Here is a 24581-nt window from a genome sequence, read left to right as displayed (position 1 = left end):
GGTCAGAGGGAGAAGCAGACTCCCCGCCGAGCAGGGAGCCCGATGCGGGACTCGATCCTGGGACTCCAGGATCATGACCTGAGCCGAAGGCAGTGGCTTAACCAACTGAGCCACCCAGGCGCCCCTACCAGATTAATTTTTTTAAGGGGGGAGATGGGGCAGTGGGAAAGGGAGAGAGAGACTCTTAAGCAGGCTCCTTGCCCAGGCGGAGCCTGATGTGGGGCTTGATCTCACAACCCTGAGATCATGACCCAAGCTGAAATCAAGAGCCGGACGCTTAACTGACTGAGCCACCCAGGTGCCCCTAAATATTTTTATTTTTACCAATCTGATAGGTTAAAAAAATGGTACTTCATCCTAGTCTTAAATTACATTTCTTTTTCTTTTTTTAAAAAATATTTTATTTATTTATTTGACAGAGCTCCCAAGCAGGGAGGGGGCAGAGGGAGAGGGAGAAGCAGGCTCCCCACTGAGCAGGGAGCACGATGCGGGACTCGATCCCAGGACCCTGAGATCATGACCTGAGCCAAAGGGAGACACTTAACCGACTAAGCCACCCAGGCGCCCCTTAAATTGCATTTCTTGTCTCATAATTGAGATTGAGCATCTTTTAATACTTTTAGGGGTAATTTGTATCTCCTTTACTCTGAAGTGCCTGTACATATTTTTGGTCTTTTTCTTACTGATTTGTAGAGATTCTTTTCATATCAAAGAAATTAGCCATTAGTCTGTAATATGAGTTGGCAATAATTTTTCCCAGTTTGTTGTTTTTCTTTGATTTTGATTTTGATTTTTTTTGCCATTTAAATAAAAACCCCAAAACCTATAATGCAGTTGAATTCCTCCATCTTTTATGTCTTCTAGATTTTGTGTGATACTTCAAAAAGTCTTTTCCACTTTGAGATAAAAATATTCTCCTCTGTTTTCTTTAGTTCCTTTTTAGTTTCATTTCTTATGTCAAAATTTTTGATTCATCTGGAATTTATTTTCATGTCCTGGATAAGGTAGGGATATAACTCCTCTTTTTCCCGGTGGACTACCTAGTTGTCACAGCACTGTCTACTGAATGATCTCTTTGCTGCAGTCATTTAAAATGCCACCTTTGTCAAATACTGAATTCCTATGAATATTTAATTCTGTTTCTGAACTTCTTGTTTATTTCATCGACATCTGCTTATTCGTGTGTTAGTACCACATTGTTTTAATTGTTGCAGCTTTATGATGTGTTAATACTTTAGAGAACTACTCCCCCCCCCCACACAACACTCTTCTCGAGAATTTTCATGGCTATTCTTCTGCATTTAGGTTTTCTTACAATTTTTTCTAAACAGTTTATTTATTTTAAGGAGAGAGAGAGGAAGTGAGAGCAAGTGTGAGCAGGGAGAGGGGCAGGGAGGGAGGGAGAAGGACAAGCGGACTCTGCACTTAACATAGAGCCCGATGCAGGGCTCAGTCCCACCACCCAGAGATCATGACCTGAGCTGAAATCAAGAGTCGGAGGCTTAACCTCTTGAGCCATCCAGGCGCCCCTAGTTTTTCTTATAGCTTCTAGGATGAACTTATTTAGTTCTCAAAAATATCATGATGGTTTTTTGTATTGGAATTGGGTAAAATATATAGTTTTGCATAAAGAGAGTTGCCATCTGTTGTGTTTTACCAACTTGGCTGAGCTAGAATAGGAAGAGAAGTATGAAATCTTGCATATGTGTGGGGGAAACACCAGTTGCATAAGATGGAGTCACTTATTAAACAACTAATTTAGTTGATGTGCCAGACAGTGTTTCATATGCTGGGGAGAAAGCAAATGAGTGGATCACAGGTTGTACCTAGGCTCTTTTCCATTTCTGAAGAGCAGGTGGCATCCCATCATGTAAAGAACTTTTGGTTTCAGCTGGCCCTCAGTCTCAGGTGAGCTGGTAGGATCCTGTCATTGCTTCAGTTGTTACCATCTTGGGTTGCTTTAGAGGATGTGCAAGGAGGGAGAAGGAGAGCACAGTTAGTGAGGAGTTCAGGCTCTGGAGGCAGGCAGTAGGGGTGAGAATTAGGTGCCCCTCGACCTCAGCGGGTTATTTGACCTCTTTGAGCCTCAGTTTCCACAACTGTAAAATGGGATATTCGTTGTACCTAATGTGTGGGGTTGTGCGTGAGGCTTACATGAGACAATCCAAATTGCTGTGCACTTTGCCTGGCACACACTGGTGTTCTGTACATCTTAACTAATACCACTTATATTGGAAATCTGACTCTGCTGGTCTGGTGGTGTCTGATTTGTTATGTTCAGTTCCTGCTGTCCTCATTGAGGAGAGGCAGTAGAAGATAAGTAGAAGCGAGCAGCCAGGTGATAAGAAGGGAAGGGCCTAGAAACATTAAAGGAAGAGCAGGCCTTCTTACCAGAAAAGAGAAGGTGAATGAGAAACAGGGTGGCCAAGTACTTACTGTGTATTGCATGGGGGGTGGGGACGAGGACCAGCGAGTGAAATCTCTGCCTCACGTAAGAAAAAACTTGCTGGCAGGACAGCTGCTCAACGATGGAATGGTAGCAAGTTCCTTGTCACAAGCATTTGAGAAGAATCTGGATAAGTACATTTGTTACATTTGAAACTGCATAAAGAATTTCTGAATTAGGAAGATGAGGCTAACTCACATCTAGGGGGTTTTCCTACAGAATTCTAGTATAAACGTGCACGTATGCAATCACATATGTAGAAAATTCTCTGCATATGGCTTATCCATTTTCAAAGAATTCTTCGAAAACCTTGTTTGATCCCTTTTGGAGTGAGAGGATATTGCATTGTCTTGGGGTCCTTGTGGACATGAGTGATCAGCAAAGAAATAAAGAAATGGAGAAATAAGGAGACTTGGAACAGGCTTATTTGACTTCTTCCTCTTTGTCTATTGTTACCTGGAAGACAAGCCCCTCATCTTTGGCGCCCATCTGTTTCATCTATAGTATTAATCTTTGTTCCATGCTTTGAGGATGAGTCTTTAAAAGAACAGGCACATTGTTGGAAGTTTTTTGCTTCTTAGAGTAGAGAGCTTTTTGAAGGAAGGTGCCATTTGTGCCCAGCAGACAAATGGCAGGTTTAAAGAAAAGTATGTGACCCTGTAGATGGCCTTGACCTTGCTTCATTTATCACCAGCACAGCTCCCCATTACCCTCCTTCCTGCTCTTCTTTTATTGTAATACATGTAATCAGACTACTTTAGAAAAATGTAATAAAGGTATACAAAAGGGGTAATATTTAATATATTTATTTCAGATCCATCTCCCAATTGTTGGGCGGCGGGTGGGAGGAGAACAGGGGCAGGCCATTACTGACTAGCTGTCATTTCCAAAGTTAAGTTTTGTAAAACTTTTTCCTGTCACCAGGTACCTGCAGGGTAACATTGTAGGTACTGTGTTACCACTTTAAGGGAAAAATCTAGTGAATGTGAATACGAGTCTGAGTTGATCCCTCAAATATGATTTCTCTGTTTTCAGTGAATGACGAGCCCACCGCAGCCACTGATCCTGAAGAGCCCTCTGTTGTTGGGGTGACATCGTCGCCTGCTGCGGTGTCGAGTGTGACCTCGAACCCCACTGCAGTGTCTCTCCCTGCTCCAGCCACACCAGCAGAAGGAGAGGAGCCCAGCACCTCAGGCACCCAGCAGCTCCCGGCAGCTGCCCAGGCCCTCGATGCTCTGCCTGCCGGGTGAGTAGCCTTCCGGCCCACAGCAGCGCTCCCTCCTCTCAAATCTCAGGCTCCTTCACCAGGACAGAAACAAAATGCTTATTTATTACCTAGTGGCTTGTAGTCTCTGGGGAGGCTGCCATGCATAGGAGCAAGGGAGGTGTGGAAGAACTGCTTGTTCTACAGAAATCTTTAAAAGACTCTAACTCATCTGGGGCAGAATCAATGCTACCTTATACCATGACTTGAAATGAACAGCTTGACTAGAAGAGTGTGACTTTTATGGAACAAGGAGCTCATTTTGCCTTCCTTCGTCTTTGGAGGGTGTTTACTGAGATCCTGCTCAGAAAACTGCTTTTCTCTCCTGAATTTTATCTTAACAATCTGTGGAGGACATTAGACTCTCAATATTACTGTATGTTCCTCCCGTAATACTGGGGCTGATGTTAACATGGACTACTAGTCATCCTTTCGTTCAGAGTTAAATCTGACGGTGAAGACCTTGGATGATAAGGAAATGGCCCCATTAAGCCAAAGGGCAGTTCAAATTTAGCTATATAGTGAATAGAGATTGGGAGTATGGACCCTGGAAACAAGCAGATCTGGCTTCAAATCCCCACTGGATCCTATGTGACCTTGCTCAGATGGTTCACCATCTCTGTAAGGGGGAGTTAATAATCATGCATGTCTCTCTAGGAAGTGAAGGGCAGAACATGGTGGGTGTTCCACCTGGTGAATGATATTTTTGAATTGACTGTGAAGGAACCGTAAAGGAAGGGAATGGTTCTGAACTGGGAACTGAAGTCTTGTCTCAGCAACTACCAATCATTGTGGTCCTGAAATCCATCCTGGTTATCAGTTTGGTACCAAGGAAACTGTATCACCACAGTCACTGGTCTGGCTGATGATGGCATATGGGTGTGTCCTCTGGGCCCTTGTAATTCATAAAGGAAAAGGGAAGGATGCACGGTCTCTTGCTTGATGTATAATATGCTTTGTCTTCTTAAGCCTCTTTAGAAAACCCACTTGTTAAAAACAAAAATTGTAGATCTGAAGGCAAATATGATTTTTACCACATATATATCACATTCTTAGCATTTGGCCCACTACCTAACATATATCGTAATAAAGTATGATGAATAAATGAAAAGTATTGCAAGTACTTCCTAATAACTCAAACCTGGAGAGATCGGGTATTGAGAGGTGGCTCTGAAAAGTGTTTGTGAAGTTCTTGATTTTGCGAAAAGATTAATAACCAGTTGCTTGTGTCCAGCTCTTCCCTACAGATTTAGATTTATATTCTCTTTTGTATGTGGTGAAGGATGCTAGAAAGACCTTTGTTTGGTTTATAATTTCAAATATGTATGCTGTAATTTGGGGGGAACGGAGCAAAATCATTTTGGCAGAAAGGAGAGAAAATGGCTGCCTGTGTCCCCTGTGAGCTGTTTGTTTTCTTTCCGCTGAGCAAATGCCTGGAAGGCCAGCTTCGCTCCTATGTCAGTCACAGGCAATTAGGGCTAATGGCTCAACATGTCTTTATGTAGGGTGTGTGTGAGGGTTACTGTTCTCTGGGATTGGGCTCTTCCTGTTTCCAGGCAGCTGGAAAACTCCAGGCCCTGAAAACACTCTTTATTCTAAGTTTGGCAGATGGAGCAGCCCAGAGAAGCTGATTCCCCACCCCCATCCTTGCCAGAGGCTGAAAGACTTTGCTGAGGTAGAGTTTGAACAAGATCTTTTCCCTAGAGCATTTAGAATGTGATGAGATCCGTGTGTGGGCCTGGGGAGGCCACTGCCCACTCTAACATGTAGGATGGTATTGAGACCCCGTTTTCCAGTTTAAGGTGCCCATCCCTAAGACAGCGGGAGCTTAGTGCTTCGCAGGCTGATTCAGGGCCTGGAGATTGGAGATTGCCACCAAAACTGCTGAGTGCCTGGCATGAGGATGGCATGCTTTCAGTTTGCTGCTCTGTGGTGGCAGGTCAGAGAAGACATGCTTCTTGCAGTGACCTTTGCAACTCAAAAGACCTGCCATCACCACACCAGCTTATTTACAAGTTCAGGAGATCTGATCAAGATGGTTATTCCTTTATTCCGGGTACCTTGGCTTTATGAGTCAGGAGACCAATTTTCATCTTTTTAAATACAACTCTGAGCATGACATGTCACACTTAGAATGCTGCTGTGGCTGCCCATTGTCTTTAGGGATAAATTCTCAAATCCTTAATAAGGCCTAAAAAGCCCCACATGATATAACCCCACCAACCCCTCAAGCCTTCCATGGAAGATTCTGCTTTGCTCTCTTAAGCTCTAGCCTTAATGACTTCGGTTAGTTTGACAGATGTACCACCCTTTCTCTGGACTTAGGACCCTCCACCATGCAAGTCACTCTTTCTGAAACTTTCCTCCCCATTTTTTCCATTAATCAATCAGTACTTCCTCTGATCAAGGAAAGATCCCTGGTAGACAAGGTCAAACTGCTCTGTCTACTGTAACTCTTCTCACATGTCTATTTGGTTGTTTGGCACCTCTCTGCCCTGCCGGGCTGTAAACATCAGGGTGACAGGGAGCCTGACACAAAGTAGGCACCCCCAGACATATTTGTAATGAGTAAATTTAAATTCCGTCTTTTCTTTTTTCTTTCTCCACCTGGATGAATGTGTTCCGCTTCTTTGATACCTAATATAGCAACTGTGACAGGAATATTGCATTTTCTTCCCAGAGGCAAGAGCAGAAGGCTGTCATCCACTGAGTTGACTGGCTTTGAGTTCAAATACGCTACTCTCACAGGGTGGGGGACGCTCTTCCCTGCTCATGAGGAGTCCTTGTGCGCTGGGAGATCCCCTGGACCATGTCTTCTCTTGGCTAAGGCATTTCTCAGCCACAGGACATTGCTTTATCGAGGTATCCAGCCGCGATAAAGCAATCCAGCCAACTGTCTCTTCCCACCTTTATCTTCTCAACCCCTTCAGTCTCCTCTACTGAGCGATTGACCGAGGTTGACTTGGGAATCCCGAGGGCCTATCTTCCTGGTGGCTGCATTGCCTTTCTGAAATCTGCAGCCTTTGCAACTCTGGTCTTAAAGAGCTTACACACGTCTGTCTGTATGTTTTAAGGACCGAAAGTACAGAAGGCTGGGCTGCGTGAGTCCACAAGCAGAGCAGCCCTCGGCCCCTTTCTCTCTCCCTGTCTCCAAACCCTCCGGCTTCCTGTACTTTTTAAATTTAATTAGCCTGAAAGAAGCCAAGCGGAAGGGTGTGGCATTTTCAGGTTGCAAATGTGCATTAAAGAAGGGGGTGCCAGGAGGGCTCAGGAGACATGGTGAGGTAGTGGTCCAGGCAGCGGGCAGTGGGGAGTGAGGCCACTTTGATCAGCTGGCCCTGCATCTGTTTTTTATCAGCCCCGAGCCCACTTTGGGAACCAAATGCTCATTAACAGACCGTGTGTACATGGCTTAGATAAACTCCAAGTGCGTCCTGGGCTCTGCAGCCCCCTCAGTCCCTCGCACACAGAGGCACATTATTTGACTCTGGCAGGCAGCACGCTGCTGTGGTTTCTTACATAAGGGAGGCCGTTGTGTTTGGACTGCCGACTTACCTCAGTGCTGCCATTTCACACCAGCCTTTTTCTCCCGCAGTCATTGGCTGGCCTGTTTCCTGCCTCAAAGTAGAATTAATCGAGGAGGGGTGTTTTCTAGATCTTTCGGCTTTGCCATCTCCCCTACCCCCACACCCGGTTATGGACATCCAGAGGCCCTTTGCCCCAGGTGCTCCTTGAGACACTCTCAAGGATGACCGTCGAGGAAGAACTCTTGGATGTTTTGTTTGTGGAGAGCTTTAAGAGACGTTGGAATTTGGAGCTTCTCTGCTAAGTTATAAACCAGCCGCTGCCATTGCATTTCAGTCCAAACTCAATTTTGGCACTAGCCAAGGATCCTTACCCAAGGAGTTTGAAAACAATACTTCTTACACTGTCTGTGAAGAACCAGTCCTTTTTTTTTTTTTCCTCTTTTCTGTTTTTGTTTTATTTTCTTATTTTCAATCTGTTACGAAGCCTTACTTTTGTTCCTTACTTCTCCACTGATCACTTGTTTAGCTGTTGTGGCAGTGCCAAATTGGTACAGAAGTTTCTAAATGCTTAGAAACTTCTGTACTTTTCTGGTTGCTAAACAGTAACAGTTTGGGCCATGGACCATGCTTTGAGTAGCACCAGATTAAAGGATTACACTGGGAGACTCTGTGCCTTTTTTGCTGAATATGGTTTAGCTCTTGGCCGTGCAGGGACTGTTACACACTTAGGTAATACTGAATATCAACACATGCTTCTGGCTTCCTCCTCCTCATCTCAGAATGCAACCTTATTTCCAAAGATTCTTGTGTTGTCCGGGGCTGGTCCACAAGACCTTCTCACGCTACTATATATATGTGTAATTATGAATTTTTATTCCTACTACACTTCCTTGAGAGCTCCTCAAAAGCAGAGATTATTGTGTCCATCTTTGTACTGTCAGCACTTAGCATAGTACCTGGCTTCGAGGGAGATGGGGTGAGAAGTATTTGTTAATGACTAGATAAATTATTTCACATTCTCAATAGCATTTAAAATTAAAAAAGATTCTTTTTACGTAGAAAAAGAAAATGGAGAAGAACAGCAGTAACAAACACCGCGATTTAACCATTGGTGCTTTCCAGATTGTGTATATTTTTTCCTGACTATTAGTAATAGCTAACATGTGTTCAGTGTTTACAGTGTGTAGGGGAATGCTGAGTTTTGCCCATGGATTATTTGGTGCATCTTCATGACACTCTGTGGGGTAGCTGCTTTTATCCTCATTTTGCAAATGAGGAAATCTTAAGCAATTTGCCCAGAACCACATATATAGACATGCACGTAAATACACGTCTACCAAAATTTGATCATCTTGTAGTATGTGCTTTAAAATTTATATTTTTATTGTAAAATATTTTAAGCATGCAGATAAGAATGGAGAGTAATATGAAACCTACCTGTGGGCTCACTACCCAGTTTTATCAGATTTTAGCGTTATGCTATATTTGCTACAGACTTCCCCTATTTTATTTTATTTTATTTTATTTTATTTTATTTTTTAAAGACTTTATTTATTTGACAGAGAGACACAGTGAGAGAGGGAACACAAACAGGGGGAGTGGGAGAGGGAGAAGCAGGTTTCCCGTGGGGCAGGGAGCCCAATGCGGGGCTCGATCCCAGGACCCTGGGATCATGACCTGAGCTGAAGGCAGACGCTTAACGACTGAGCCACCCAGGCGCCATGTGATTTCCCCTTTTTTAACCTCTCGACAAAGACATTACAAATCCAGTAGAAAGTGTCTGTGAAGCTCTTCCCGATTCCATTCTCTATATACAGAACTACGTGGAATTCACGTATTCATTTAAACTGCTATAAGGTATTCTATTGTATGAATAGACAACTTTTATTTATAATTCAAATGTATTTATATTTACTACATTTATATGTCATATATAAATACAAAATATAAAAACTTAGAAATATATTTAAACATGTATATTATTTTAATAAACATTTGATTATTTTTATATAAAATTTATACCTTCTATGTGTATATTTAATAATATAACAGCTAAATAAATGTTTGCATATTTTATATTTATACTATTATTATCGCCTCACAATTATAAACATACAATGAAGTTTTTCTGTGCATATCTTGGTTACATGTCTTTTTTTTTTTAAGATTTTATTTATTTATTTAGAGAGAGAGTGTGGGGGGATTGGGGGGTAAGGGCCAAGGGAGAGGGAGAGAGAGAATCCTCAAGTAGATTCCCCGCTGAATGTGGAGCACGAGATGCAGGGCTGGATGCCAGGACTCTTAAGATCATGACCTGAGATGAAACCAAGAGTCAGATGCCTAACTGACTGAGCCATCCAGGCGCCCCTCCATGTTTGTTTCTTTAAGGCATGTGCTGGAGTTGGAATGTTATTGTAGGGGTTGAAGATGTTCAATTTCAGTAGATACCATCAAATTGCTCACCAATACTCGTACTCCCACGAGCATGCATAAGCATTCCTGCTAAAACTTAATATTGTGGGGCGCCTGGGTGGCTCATTCAGTTAAGCGTCTGCCTTCAGGTCAGGTCATGATCCCAGGGTCCTGGGCTTGAGCCCCGCTTGGGGCTCCCTGCTTAGTGGGGAGCCTGCTTCTCCCTCTCCCTCTGCTGCTTCCCCTGCTTGTGCTCTCTCTCTCTCTCTCTGTCAAATAAATAAATAAAAATCTTAAAAAAAAAAAAAACAACAAAAAATATGAGTTTTTTTTTTTTCCCTTTTGGTCAGTTTGATGGGTGTGAAGGGTATCTCTTTGTGGTTTCATTTTGAATTTCCTTGATTACCAAGGAGATTGAACCTCTTTTGCATGTTTTTATTTGGTTCTTTGATTTCCTATTTTGTAAGTTGCCTCTTCATATATTTTTGTCCATTTTTTTATTTGGCTATTTGTCTTTTTCTCTCTAATCTGTGGGGTTTCTTCATATATGCTGGATACTAACTGCTTTTTAATTTTGTGCATTGCAGACATTTTCTTCCAGCCTTTGGCTCATCTTTTCACTTTTTAATGTTGCCTTTCCCTGTACAGGAGTTCACAATTTAAAGCAGCCATGTTTGTTAATCTTCGTGTGCCATTTGTGTCTTGTCTAAAATTCTTCCTTATGCTGACATAAAAATTTTACACACATACACTCTCCACATTTTGTTGATTCTGGCACGCTTGTTATTTCACATTTAAACTTGAAAATCAAGATGTAATTTACAAGCTTAATTGGCAGCATTTTTTCTTCTTTCTTAGTGGTATGTTAAATCATACAATTGATGGCATTTTAGATTTAATGAAAAATAGTATATTTACATAATTTTTAAACAAAATTTTGATTTTATTATGTGTGTTATTTGTTAACTTGCTTTTCCCCCCCAGTATATGGTAAATATCTGGACAAGTCAATATTATCTATCATGTTATTTTCAGTGACTGTTATACCCATTATAGAAATGACGTAATTTATTGTACTATTCCTCCATTTGGGGGCATTTAGGTTGTTTCTAGTTTTTGTTTAACAGGCTGTAACATACTGTGACAGATGTACTTACAGCTAAATCTTTAACACATAATTATTTCCACACTATACATCCTAGAAGCAGAGCTGCTGAGTTACAGGATATTCACAGGATATAGGAAAGGTTTTTGACCAAGCTGCCAAATTGCCCTATTGAAAGAGTATACCCATTTTTGCTCCCACCAACTATTTTTTAAAAAGTGACTATTTCTCGGGCGCCTGGGTGGCTCAGTCAGTTAAGCGTCTGCCTTCGGCTCAGGTCATGATCCCAGGGTCCTGGGATCGAGTCCCGCATCGGGCTCCCTGCTCAGCGGAGAGCCTGCTTCCCCCCCTCCCTCTGCTTGCCTCTCTGCCTACTTGTACTCTCTATCTCTCTGTCAAATAAATAAATAAAATTAAAAAAAAGTGACTATTTCTCTGCATTGCCAAATTTACCTGCAAAATCTGTTATCAGCAGAAATGTTAAACTTTTTTTTTTTTTTAATGTACACCATCTTCAGGAATTGTCTTACCTCTCTGTGAAAGCATACATTTTAATATTGTCATCCTTCACGGAGGAGCTTTGGAGACTTTTCCAATGCAAAGAAATTGGATGGTTGAAGAAGAAGAAAAACAGACTTAATTCAGAAGCCTTGATTGCTACTGAACAGTGCCATTCTCTGCTTAAAGGGTTTAAGTGCTGGTTGTTGATAGTTTTTAAGAAGGGGTTAGTGTGCTTAGATTGAAAGGAAAGCTCAGTATCTGAGGAAAGTTTCTTGGGGGAAGACGGAGTTTAACACATTTCCTACCCAGTTTACAAAGGATCTACTGAAGCCATGAAAATAGTGAGCAGATTTGTTCCCTTGCACCTAGATTTCTGGCTCATAAAGGTCTAAAAATGTCCCTAACAGAGGAAATAAATCTTATGGCTCACCCAGGAAGTGGCCGAAGCTTGGGGAGTAGGATTTGGTTCAGTCAGTTTCTTACTGGGAATTCCATGGGGTTTTGGCCTGTGGGGAGTTCAGCTTCCACATAGGCAGTTTTAAGAATACTTTTCAATGTCTTTTTTTGAAGTTGAATTTTTGTCTCAAGTAGCCAGCAAGGCATCTTTTCTTTGATGTGTGTAAATATTCCATCCTGACTTTGTTTTCTAACAGAGTGTATTTTGAATTTTATTTATTTGTTTTTTTATTTATTTGACAGAGAGAGACACAGCGAGAGAGGAAACACAAGCAGAGGGAGTGTGAGAGGGAGAAGCAGGCTTCCCGCCGAGCAGGGAGCCCGACGTGGGGCTCGATCCCAGGACCCTGGGATCATGACCTGAGCTGAAGGCAGACACTTAATGACTGAGCCACCCAGGCGCCCCTGAGAGGGCCTTTTATTTTATTATTTTATTATTTTATTTTTTTAAAAAAGATTTTATTTATTTATTGGTCAGAGACATAGAGAGAGCATGAGGAGGGGGAGAGGCAGAGGGAGATGGAGAAGCAGGCTCCCCGCTGAGCAAGGAGCCCAATGCGGGGCTTGATCCCAGGACCGCTGGATCATGACCTGAGCCGAAGGTAGACGCTTAACTGACTGAGCCACCCAGGCGCCCCTGAGAGGGCCTTTTAAAGAGAACATCTCTGATACTAACCTGAACTCCTTGCCTGGCTTTCCAGCACTTCCCAATTTAATCCTACTCTTGGTGAAAATGTGATCCTGTCTAAACATAGGGAAATCTGACCAGGTGGCATGTTGATCAGGGTTGGTTGAGTGGCAGCATAATTGAGAATTTCCTGAAGACCTTTTAGGAAACCTTCCAAAAGAAATGTAGTTTAGGGGACCAGACAATTTCCTTTCAGACTGTACAGGAGAGAAATGACTGGGTGACATCCTTACAATGGGATTTTTTACCCTTTTAATGATGGCGATGGGGGTGGGGGGTGGGTTAGGGCATGGGCACGGAAGATACAGAACTGAATAAAAGGCATAGGAGCAAAGGTAATTTAAGTTAAAAAAAATTACCTACGATTAATTGAAATTGGAGACTACTTTTTAAGTGCCTTGGAATACAAAGACCCTGTGTAGTCCGTGGTCGAACTGAATGTTACTTGTTGAAGGCCAAGGAGCAATGTGTTGGGAAGGGACCTGAATCAAGCTTGATGCTTTGAACACTGTTTCTGAGAGCATCAAAGAAAGCTATTCAGTGGGAGAGGATATGACCATGTGACCAGGATGCAGTATTGAGACCCATGGGTAGTGTGATTGAAAAGCCTTTTTATCTCAGTGTGAAGAAGATGCTTATAAGGGACAGAAACCTAACCCCTGACAGGGATGTGCTGATGAAAGGTCGCTGCCAGTATCACTTTCTTGGCATGGGGAGACCGAACCAAGATAGTCGGAAGGCTTAATCTATGTGGGTCAGCAGCTACTGAGGAGGCAGGAGAATTGGGAGGCTCTTTTGATTGTCGCTAGAATTGACCGACTGTGTTGCAGTGAATGAAGGGAAGAGGTTTGTGTGAATTCTGAGGAGCCGTGCAGGTAAGGGAGGAGTCGAGAGTTCTCTAAGAAAAGCAGTTAGGCCAGGTCATGGATCAGGGAGGACCCACATGGACATTTAATCTGAGCAGGAGGCCAGTTGTAAAAGGAAAAAAATGTAGATATCAAAAAAGGTAATGCAAGAAAGGTCTTGTTCCTCTGGTAACTATTTTTCCAGTTAAGCCAATTGAGAGGGTTCACAGAAGGACATGGAGATTTGCTGGACAATAACAGCCCCTGAAAAAGAGACTTTCATTTCTAGGATCAGCTGGGATCAAAGATGGGATGGACAGATCTTATCTGGGCTTAGAAAGAGCTGCTGTAACTTTTGAATATAAGTGAAGAGGACTTCACACCGACTTTCTTTCTGCCAGCATGTGGGAATACCACTGTGTCAATTAAAGACATTAACTTCATGGAATTTTAAGTATTATCCCATCTTCAAATTAAAATATGAGCCAAAGTATAAATCAAAGTTTTCTCTTTGCCTGAAATGAATTATAAAAGCAGAGACTACTTATAAGATGAAAGTTGTAACAAAAGAATTTTTGGAATAAAGAAAAAAGTGTGTTTGGCACCTTTTATCTGCAGTTGCTACAACAGATATTTTGTCTTTTTTAAAAGGTGTGGCCTCATCCACATATTATGGACAGGTTTCCAAATAGTGACTACAAAATGAGCTGACTCGTTTTATTGGTGCTTTTGTGCCAGAAATTGCCAAGGAAGGGAAGGAGCTAGCTAACTTCTCAGGGAATGCCGAGGAGTTCTCAGCCACTTAAGCCTTCCTGGGAGCAAATGTTACGAGAGTGGTTTGTTGCCATTTCCTTGAGCAGCTTCCATATTTCAGTACTTAACCTGTAAGCCAAGTATCCTTCTCCAGACTGTCTAATTTCCAAATTCAGATGAATAAAGAGGGTATCAGATATGCTGCTTTATTCCCGGGCAGACGGGAGGAGTTTGAGGATCTGGTGTGAAGCCATGGTATGTTAGCCTAGCTTTTTTGCTGAGAGATCCTCACATAAAAGGTTCTCCATAGATGAAATACCAGCCTCTCAAGCTGGTAATATTTGTTACTATTTTGTCTTTGATTCAGAAGGGCGTCTAGAGGGAGGAGGTCTTTAACTTTTCACCCAGTGTGCATTTTCATCTGGTCACTTTTGGCAGAATATGCTGCCCTTTTAATAAAAAACAGTGAAGTGTAAGGATCTTCTTTTTGCAGTGGGAGGAATTAGGGCACCTGGGTCAAGTCACCCGTATCCACTTTAACCAGAACCTTGAGCAAGAATACCCAGGAGAGAAGATGTTCTCGAGCACGTGTTAACGATGTAGGTAGCACTCTGGCCCTCCAGCCAGTAGTCGATCCCTTTTGAGAGGTGGGACTGTGGAACCACTGGACCTCACTGTTCCCAGGGCTAACCCTCCCCGTGGTGTGAAATGTGTAGCCTCTTCTGGTAGATCATGTCAGAGCAGAGGATTATGATTAAAATGGAGCCTAGAGATGAACACGGTAGACCCATTGTAATTACTCCCCAGTTGTCTTGATTCTCCAGGGCCCCCTCCCTGGACTCCAGTGCTGTTCACTTTGAGATGGGGATTGGGAAGGCACCTGGCACCTTGTTTTCTGGGTAGTAGGTTCCCTATAAATTTCAGTCGACCTTCCTTTTCCACATTTCTTCCTTTCAGCATGTTCTGGTAAAACTCACTAGCTGGAGGGTCAGAGCTGAGTTGGAATGACACATAAAAGTTACTTAGCTTCTCTGATCCTCAGTTTCACCCATGGTGATGGCATATACCACCTTAAAGGATGGAGGCAAGGACTGCTTTAGTAGAACATGAGCCCGTAGCTCATTATAGATGCTCAGAGGGTGATGGTGCCCTCCTTCCTTTTCTTGCCCTAAAAGCCTCATGTATATCTGTATCTGAATCAGCCTCTGAGGTGTTGATCAGTGCAGGCTGCTGATCAGATATTTTGGTTTAAATGAGAAACAGTATTGAATAAAGCTAATGTCCATTGGAATAGCCACACTATGCTTAGTAATAGAAGTTAGGACATTTATTTCAGTATTCAGTCTGCTCTGCTGTTACTTAACGTGTTCCTAAAAAATGACGATGCAGTGCAAAAACAAAACAAAACACAAAAAACTATGCAATAAAAGCTACAGGGCTTACAGGAAAAGAATGGGTTAGGGGTATAACATCCAAAAAGGTGTCAGTGACAGGGGCGCCTGGGTGGCTCAGTTGATTAAGCATCTGCCTTCAGCTCAGGTCATGATCTCAGGGTCCTTGGATCGAGCCCTGTGTCAGCGGGGAGTTTGCTTCTCCCTCTCCCTCTGTGATCTCTCTCACTCTCTCTCAAATAAATAAAATCTTTTAAAAAATGTGTCAGTACACAAATGAAAAACAGGAACCTAATAATGATGGTTAGCACAGTTTTACACGTTAAATGGTTGAGATACATAACACTACAATAAGTGTGTGTTTCCATGAAAAGACCTGAAGTGTGCTTGTGGAAGCGGGTGTCTGAAGAGTTTGAGCTTGTGAGTGTTGTCGCAAAGTGGTGCAAGAAGGACTATCTGAAATAAAATGGGAGTTGTAACGCCAGATGTGGATGAAGATGGTGTACAGCATGTAGTAAACGGAGGCAGCTGGTAGATGCACGTGGACTTTGTGTATTCCTGTGTGACTGGGTCAGCTAGGGGAAGTCATCGGTGTGCATTTCGTGTTTCTAAAAGGAAAAGTGATGCATAAGCAAACACAAAATTCACATTATGCTCACATTGTTCTCTCATGTATCAATCAAGCTGGGATAGATTTATGTTTTCAAAACAAGCATTTCAGCAGAACTGACTGTACTAACTTCCTGGAAAAGGTCACCTTCCCCTAGGCAGTATCCACAAGTAGAAGTGAATGAAATCAATGTAAAACATAAAGGCTAATGGGACCATTAACATCCCTTATAAAGTGGTGATCATTTTATAAATATAAAAATTTGCATCCTTTATATATGGACTACTGTGTTCTGAGTAAGTGGAGTTATTGTCAGACTGCGTTGAGTATGGGAATAACAGGAGTATGGGAGTGGGGGGTCCTTGGCTGTATTTTTTAGTGGTTTTGCTTGTAGATTGTTTCTTTGGATCGTCTGCTACCTTGTTGTTCTTCCATTAGCACAGAATGGCCACTGTTGGCACCCCTATCTCATATTAACTTATACACAGACTCATGAGAAGAGCAGTCAATAAATAGCATGAGGAGAGTAGTCAATAAATAACAGTATGCTGTGTTTCTTGATTCACCCAGATCTCTTTTAAAGATCCTCTGTAAATGAATCTTATATTTTAAAAAGAAATGTGATCATGAATATATTTGATGCTAGGAGAATAGGGATAGTCCTGTAATTTGTGACTTTAAAACGTAGTGTGGGTTACAAAGGTTGGAGGGTCCCTAGATTAACTTTGGGTGAGGTCTGTGAGGCCCAGAAATTGCATACAAATTTTTGTTGGTAAGTACACTTGGGAAGGAAAGTGTCCTTGGCTTTCGTCAGATTCCTAAAGGGATCTTTGATCTTGAAATGGCCATGAAACACTGATTTAGAAAAGTCCAAGGAATGTAGATTCATATGGGTCATTTAGGAGAAGCTAGAGTGATCCATGGCATATTCTAGTACATTGACTTCATAAAGGGGAGCTTTTGTTCTCAAGAAGTACTCCTGGGTGCCACCGTCAGTGATAGCATGGAGCTGGTTTGACCACTGGGCTGGTCTCATATGTCATCTTTGTCCTCTTAAAGTTGCCACATCAGTAGCAAAGGACTCCTTCTCAAACAAGGGCTTATGCCTTTCAACCATGTAGCTCATGCGTCCTTTGACTTTATTTTTCAGATGGGAACAGCGAGAGCTGCCTAATGGGCGTGTCTATTACGTTGATCATAATACCAAGACCACCACCTGGGAGCGGCCTCTTCCTCCAGGGTAAGGCTTGGGCTGGCCAGCCCCGAGACTCTAGAACTGGCACCAAGAGTCACCCACTGGCTTGTCTACCAACACTGCCGTAGCCATATCTTTAGTTCCCCCTACTCTCTGCTCCTTTCCCTCTCTTTTTCCCCCTTCCATTGTCTTCTCCTTCTACATTCTTTCTTCTCTTTATTTTCCCTTCTCCCCACATTCACTGTATTGGCCATGACTGATGGCCATGCTTTTTAGTAAGTGATACTCAGAACTACCATGGCTGTTGGGTCCTGGAGGAAGGAGAGCTAGGAATCCTGCCTCTTGGGCCATTGGTATCTTGATGCCCTCAGTTATTTCACCTACAGAGGTACCCTATCAGGGCCAGGTTCTCATTCTCTTTCTGCAGAGGTAGCAAAGTACAGGGACATTTTTCCCTGGTCACTTGATTGCTTTTTTGTTGCCTATTCACTTAATTCTCCTCTCATTTCTTAGGATGTCCTAGGATTTTTAGAGCATCTCTGGGGAAAAAAGGGCACGAGGAAGCCAAGATAGAAAGGGTGCTGATGCATTTCACAGCATCCTATGCCCAATCGGCCCCTGAAGGGTGCTTCTTGTTCAGCTGGGCTTTGTGAGAATGCAGCTAAGTTCTCTAAAACCAGAGGATGAGTGAGGCTTCCAAGTGAGGGAAGGCTGTCCAAGTTCAAGGAGAAGGGATTTGGTTCCCTGCTTGCCAGGGACAGAAAGTTCTTTCCACATGTGCCTTTTGGTCCTGAGAGCTTTCAAAAGAGAATGTATTCTGCTCTCAGGAGAGAATCACCTCCCAGTAAAGCAGTCATGAAGGGCTCCTGCGGAACATATGGACACCTCCCCACCAAGTTTGTAGAGGGAGACGATGTCAGAGGTGGGGAGTATCAGGAAAACCCTTGTACTCTGGTTCAGTGGTCAGGTATGTTCCAGGCAAATACCACCTCACCTTCTGGTCCTACAAATTTCCACGGATGGGCCGTTTTTAGTTTCAGTTTTCCAGGAGAATGCTGTGTTTTCCTTTTTTTCCTTGCCCTTCTGGAAATGAAACGATAATCTGTCATCATTAGTCCTCATTCTGTTTTCTACTTTAAGTCCAGAATATTTATTTACATATTTAACCAAAGTAAAATATTGACTTCTTAGAAAAAAGTCAAACCTTTTACTTTGGAAATTATGGAAATTTTCATATTATGATGGATCATTTCAAATACGCACTAAGTAGAGAGAATCCCTACATACTCAACACTTGGCTTCAATAATTATCCAACTCATGGCCGGTCTTGTTTCATCTATACCAGAGGTTGGCAAACTATGAGCCTGTGGACGAAATCTGACCTCCTCCTGTCTTTATAAAGTTTTATTGGAACACAGACATACTCATTTGTTTATACTTATTGTCTATGGTTGTTTCCATGCTCAACGGCCGAGTTGAGTAATTGCAACATAGACTGTAGAGCCTGCCAAGCCTAAGGCATTTACTTTATAGAAAAAAATTTGCCGACTCCTGATCTGTAATCCTCACCCGACCCTCTCCCCCTTTCTTAGATCATTTTGAGGCAAACCCCAGGCATCATATAATTTTATCCATATTTTGGTATATATTTCTAAAAAATGCTCTCTTATTAAAAGCAAAACCACTGTATTAACAGTATTTCCTTGCTGTCATCGAATACCTAGTCAGTAGTCAAATTTCTCCAGTGTCTTGCAAATTAATCATTGATTTTTTTTTAAAGATTTTATTTATTTATTTGAGAGAGAGAATGAGATAGAGAGAGAGAGCATGAGAGCGGGGAGGGTCCGAGGGAGAAGCAGACACACTGCTGAGCTGGGAGCCCGATGCGGGACTCGATCCCGGGACTCCAGGATCATGACCTGAGCCGAAGGCAGTCGCTTAACCAACTGAGCCACCCAGGCGCCCTAACCATTGATTTTTAACAGGATGCATTTTACACTTGTACTTTTTGTGTTGACAGCCCGTATATTTAAAAGCAGCATTATCTCTGAAACCAATAATGCATTATATGTTAATTAACTGAATTAAAATAGTAAAAAAAAAAATAAAAGCAGCCTTAACTCTAGAAGTGTTCTGGTTGCTCCCTCTTACCCTCTCTGGTCTATAAGTTATGTAGGCCTCGATCTCGTGAACATTTGGATGGAATCTAAATGAAGATATTTAATGGTGTCTTCTAAGGATGGCCGAAGATTGATTCTTCTTTAAGTATTGAGGTGGGACACTAGATCCAGCTTTCTTACTTTCAGGACAGTTTTAATGTCTTATTGGGAGATGGCTCAGCGCACATAGCCTATTCTTTCTTTCTTTCTTTTTTTTTTAAAGATTTTATTTCTTTATTTGACAGAGAGAGAGAAGAGAGCACAAGCAGGGGGAGCGGCACGCAGTGGGAGAGGGAGAAGCAGGCTCACCGCGGAGCAGGGAGTCCAATGCGGGGCTCAATCCCAGGAACCTGGGATCATGATCTGAGCCGAAGGCAGACGCTTAACCGACTGAGCCACCCAGGCCTAGTCTATTAGTTTTTACTGAGTTTTGGTCGCAGACCTCTGAGCCTCTGGCAGGTACTTCTGCTCTGTAACAGGGAGCCTAGAGAGAACAGAATGCTTCAGCTCTCATCGCTAACTAGTAGGAGTTCCACCCCAGGGGAGTATTACCATGCACACATCACACTTGAAACTACAGATGGAGCTATTATCTCAGCAGACCTAGTCACCCAGGAGTGAGATTGAGCCAAAGGATTCACTTTATCATGGCCACCCCATTCTCTTAGAGCCAGGGAATGCTTATATGAGAAATGGTCATTTTTTTTTTTAAAGATTGTATTTATTTATTTGAGAGAGAGAGAGAGCGTGCGTGAGCGCACGAGCAGGGGGAGGGGCAGAGGGAGAGGGAGAAGCAGACTCCCCCGCTGAGCAGGGAGCCTAATGATGCTGTCAGGCTCAGTCCCAGGATCCTGAGCCGAAGGCAGATGCTTAATCGACTGAGCCACTCAGGTGCCCCGAAATGGTCATTTTTTATCTAGGAACAAAAAGTATTGGCCCTGGTAACTAAAGATGAATGTAGTAATTTGCTTTTAGGTGGTACTCAGACCAGAGGTGAGCGGGGAAGAGGGCTGTCCATAGAGCATGGTGTAGGGGAGGCCTCACAGAGGGAGGTGGCTCAAACTCAGTCTTGTAGGAAATGCTGGACGTGGACTTAAATGACAAGAGGAAGTTGATCCAGGGTTGGGGAACAGTGTGAATGTAAAAGATGTCTGTAGGGAATGTTCATGGAGCAGTTTTGCTGGAGTAGAAAGTTTATGTGAAACAAAGATGCTCAGAGTGTGTCTAGCAAGGCACCTGGGTGCGGTGGACATGCCTGCTGGAAGTGGAGAGTAAAAGGGCTCACTGGGCCTCCAACCATTGCTCTGTTTTTATAGATTGTCAATCTTTGTAAGATTGACCCGGAATCAAGGGTAGGCTTGTGCTGCTTAGAAGTTTGAAATTCACCAGTGCAGAGGACTTTCAGTTAAACATGTGGATTGAACATGTGTTTATTTCCATTCCTTTCTCAAAACCCCCTAAAATGGCAATAAAAGTATAATGATAAAGGAACAGAAGAGGAGAAGCAGCATATGGGAGATGGTAATCAAAGTTTAGTTGCTGATAGATAAATGGCAGAGCTGAGAAAGCTGAAACCCAAGCTTGCAGTGTGGGTATCCCCCGGGAAGCCAGCCAGTTTGCAGCTCGGAGACCTGGAAAGCCTCAGCAATCAGACATTGGGGTGGGGTGTGTGTGTGTGTGTATGTGTGTGTGTGAATCAGACATTGGGGTGGTGTGTGTGTGTGTGTGTGTGTGTGTGTGTGTGTGTGTGTGTGTAATGAGACTAAAAAACCCTTAAGTCAGAAATCTGTGCAGGGAGCAGTTACGTTCTCAGGTTGTCAGCCGTCACTTGCCTCCTACTGTCACATGCATGCCTGCACACGTGTATGCCTCTCCCACACATGTACGCACACAGCCGGCCTGTGGGATACAGCCGTAGCGGAAGGCGGAGATGAACTCAGAGAAAAAGGGATTAAGCAAGGGTACTGTCCCCAAGTTAAAGATTGGAGTTTTTTCTGGATAAAGTGACCAGTCTCAGGGAAGAGAACTACAGATGGTGCTATTTGCGGGTCTTTTAGTCCAACAGCGGAGTGAAGCCGCTGGTCAGCCCACCTGGACCTGGATACCCAGAGCGTCCATTCAGCATTTTAATGACTCACTTTTAAATGTGAAAGAACAGCCGGAGACCAGCAGACAGAGAAAGAGGGACTTGGTGAAAACAATGTGGAAGGTAAAACCAAATTATAATTCATATCCTCAAAAATTTGGGAGGAAATATAGCATCTGTGCAAGAACAGGAGACCATAAAATGGACCATGCAGGAAACAAGGCCTCTTATTTTTATTTTTAATTCTTTTAGATTTTTAAAAAGATTTTATTGATTTATTTGTCAGAGAGAGGACGCACAAGCAGGGGGAGTGGCAGGCAGAGGGAGAAGCAGGCTCCCCACTGAGCAAGGAGTCCAATGGGGGACTCGATCCCAGGATGCTGGGATTATGACCTGAGCTGAAGGCAGGCACCTAACCAACTGAGCCACCCAGGCATCCCAAGAAGGCCTTTTATTTTTTATTTTTTATTTAAGATTTTATTTATTTATTTGACACAGAGAGAGAGACAGCAAGAGAGGGAACACAATCAGGGGGTGTGGGAGAGGGAGAAGCAGGCCCCCCACTGAGCAGGGAGCCTGATGTGGGGCTCGATCCCAGGACCCCGGGATCACTACCTGAGATGAAGGCAGACGCTTAACCGACTGAGTCACCCAGGCGCCCCCCAAGAAGGCCTTTTAGAAATTAATATATAGCTGACCATTGAACAGCCTAGGTGTTAGGAGAGCTGACCCCCTACACAGTTGAAAATATTTGGCTCAGGTCATGATCCCAGGGTCCTGGGATCGAGTCCTGCGTCAGGCTCCCTCCTCCTTGGGAGCCTGCTTCTCCCTCTGCCTCTCTCTTTCTCTCTGTCTTTCATGAATAAATAAATAAAATCTTAAAAAAAAAAAAAGAAAATATGGATATAACTTTGACTCCCCCAAAACTTAACTACTAATAGCTTACTGTTGACCAGAGCCTTACAATTGATTAACAAATATTTTGTATGTTATATGTATTATATACTGTAATCTTACAATAAAGTAAGCTAGAGAAAAGGAAGTGTTAAGAAAATCATAAGGAAGAAAAATACATTTACAGTACTGTGTTGTTTTTATTGAAATAAATCCACATATAAGTGGACCCCCACAGTTCAAACCCTTGCTGATCAAGGGTCAACTATATATAACAGCAGAAATAAAAATTACAGGATTGAAAGATAATGTTGGAGATTAGAGGATGAGTTAGGAGCTTCAGCATCATTCACGAATAGTTCTAGCAAGAACTAGAAATAGAGGATAAGAAATTTTCAAAGAAAGAATAAAAGGATTTTGCTAGAATTGAGAGATAAAGTATTCAAACTCAAAGGGCCTACCAAATGCCCAACCCAGAGAATGGGATAAGAGTGACTCCAGGGCACATTCTAGTGAAATTTTGGGATGACAAGAGAACATCTCAGAAGCCTCCAGAAGGTAAAAATAGGGTACATATCAAGGATCAGGAATCAAGAATGCCATTTCTCGTCTCAACAGCCAACTGTGGAGCTGGACCCTTAAAATTCTGATGGAAAATTATTTCCTGTCTGGAAATCAACTCTTAGTCATCTTAACACTCAACTGTGAGGGTTGCAATTAAGGTATTTTCAGTGTTTCAAACAATTCACTTCGGTTCATTCTTTCTCAGAAGCTACTAGATGATTTGTTCTACCAAACGAGAGGAAACCAAGAAAGAAGTCATGAGATGCAGGACATAGGGGACTCCTTTCAGGGGCCATAGACGTTCCCAAGAGGAAGGTGAGGGAAGATGACTCAGGTGATGTAGAGCTGGTCTGGAGGACAGGTGTCCACATAGGACGAAGTGTGCTTGGAGAGACATGGCTAGGCACATTTAACTCACACCAAAAGGCCACCTGTACTATGAGAATCTGGGGGGGCAGTAGTGATAGGTTCTTGAAAACCAAGCAGAATGAAATACATAATTCTTTAACTTCAGAAAAGAAGAAAAAGTTGTACAAGTAAGGAAATGTATTTCTAGTATTCTACAAAGTCATAATACAAACTCTGAATGTTGATTTAATGATGATTTTTTTAAATTGGGAGTCTGGGGGGAGGAGAGGGCACTGTGTGTCTTGTGGGGTGGGATATAATAAATGCTCAGCTCTGACAGTAGAAAGTTCACCAGTAACGTCTAATATGACAGAAATCAAGACATAATAGAAGAAGCATGTTATTCAGAAATATGGCTGTAAATAGAAGAAGCAGTTGAGAATTGAAAGTTGTTGCTTCTGAGGAGCAGGAATCAGCAATGGGGAGAGGTAGGGAAAGAGATGCTATTTTTTTTTATTGTACCTCCTTTAGAACTATTTGTATTTTTAAACTATTGATACATGATTCCTTTGATTAAAAAAATAAAAATAAAAATCAATAAGTTGAGAGGATTTATGGGAAAGGTGGGAAGGTTCCAATTTGTTGTAAGCCTTGAATACTAATTTGAGGTTTTGACTTAAGGGTGGTGGGGAGTCAGTTGAAGTTTTTGAGCAGGAGCATCACACACAAGTGGGTGGGGGGGGATGTCTGGTATGATAATCCCCATGGAAGTTTATAGGCTGACTCAGAGTGGGGAGATTTGTTCCGATATAGTTGGACAGAGAAACGGAAAGTCAAGGGTAGGTGATAACCTTAAGAAGCCCTCGGGCTGAATGGTTAATTCACATCAGCAGGAAGGGAAGTGTCAGGAATGATGGGGTAGCTTCACCCCTGGGAGGAGGACTAGCAGGAGGAAGACCGGGGAAGACTCAGGTTTAGGGAGAGAGCTGTGGCATTTAGTTGAGTCCAAAGTGACAGTAGGTCGTGAAGGCAAAGCAGTCTAGCAGGCAGAATCCAGACACAGGGTGGGCACTGGCCATCGGGACTGGGAACTCCTTAAAGAGAAGCCATTTTTAGAGAGGCTTTGAGTTAAAAGAATCATTGAAGAGGTGGCCAAAAAAAGTCATTTAAGAAGTTAACCCTGAAAATTGAGGAAGGTACCAGACCAAAGCATGGTAAGCATTTGAGTAAGATAAAGATTCAGAGAAGATGAAATAAATGAGAAGGTAGTTAGGGAACAAAGACTTTCCAACACATATAGTGTAATCCTTATTGGTTCCCTTTGTATTGGGTTAAT

General features: G+C 42.7%; 1 protein-coding gene across 3 annotated transcripts in view; it reads left to right on the top strand.

Annotated features, from left to right (window-relative positions):
- The window catches only part of WWP2 (WW domain containing E3 ubiquitin protein ligase 2), a 138044-nt gene that overhangs the window by 90222 nt on the left and 23241 nt on the right, over nt 1-24581 (top strand). For all 3 annotated transcript variants that reach the window (XM_025888928.2, XM_025888927.2, XM_073880069.1), the window contains 2 exons: nt 3482-3692; nt 17149-17238. In XM_025888928.2, the coding sequence (XP_025744713.1) occupies nt 3482-3692; nt 17149-17238 (301 nt within the window). The remainder of the gene's footprint in view (nt 1-3481; nt 3693-17148; nt 17239-24581) is intronic.

This window comes from Callorhinus ursinus, unplaced genomic scaffold (genome assembly GCF_003265705.2).
Source record: "Callorhinus ursinus isolate GAN/ISIS: 27379988/994484 unplaced genomic scaffold, GSC_fseal_2.0 scaffold37, whole genome shotgun sequence".
Taxonomy (NCBI): Eukaryota; Metazoa; Chordata; class Mammalia; order Carnivora; family Otariidae; genus Callorhinus; species Callorhinus ursinus.
This window is presented reverse-complemented; position numbering and strand designations above follow the sequence as displayed.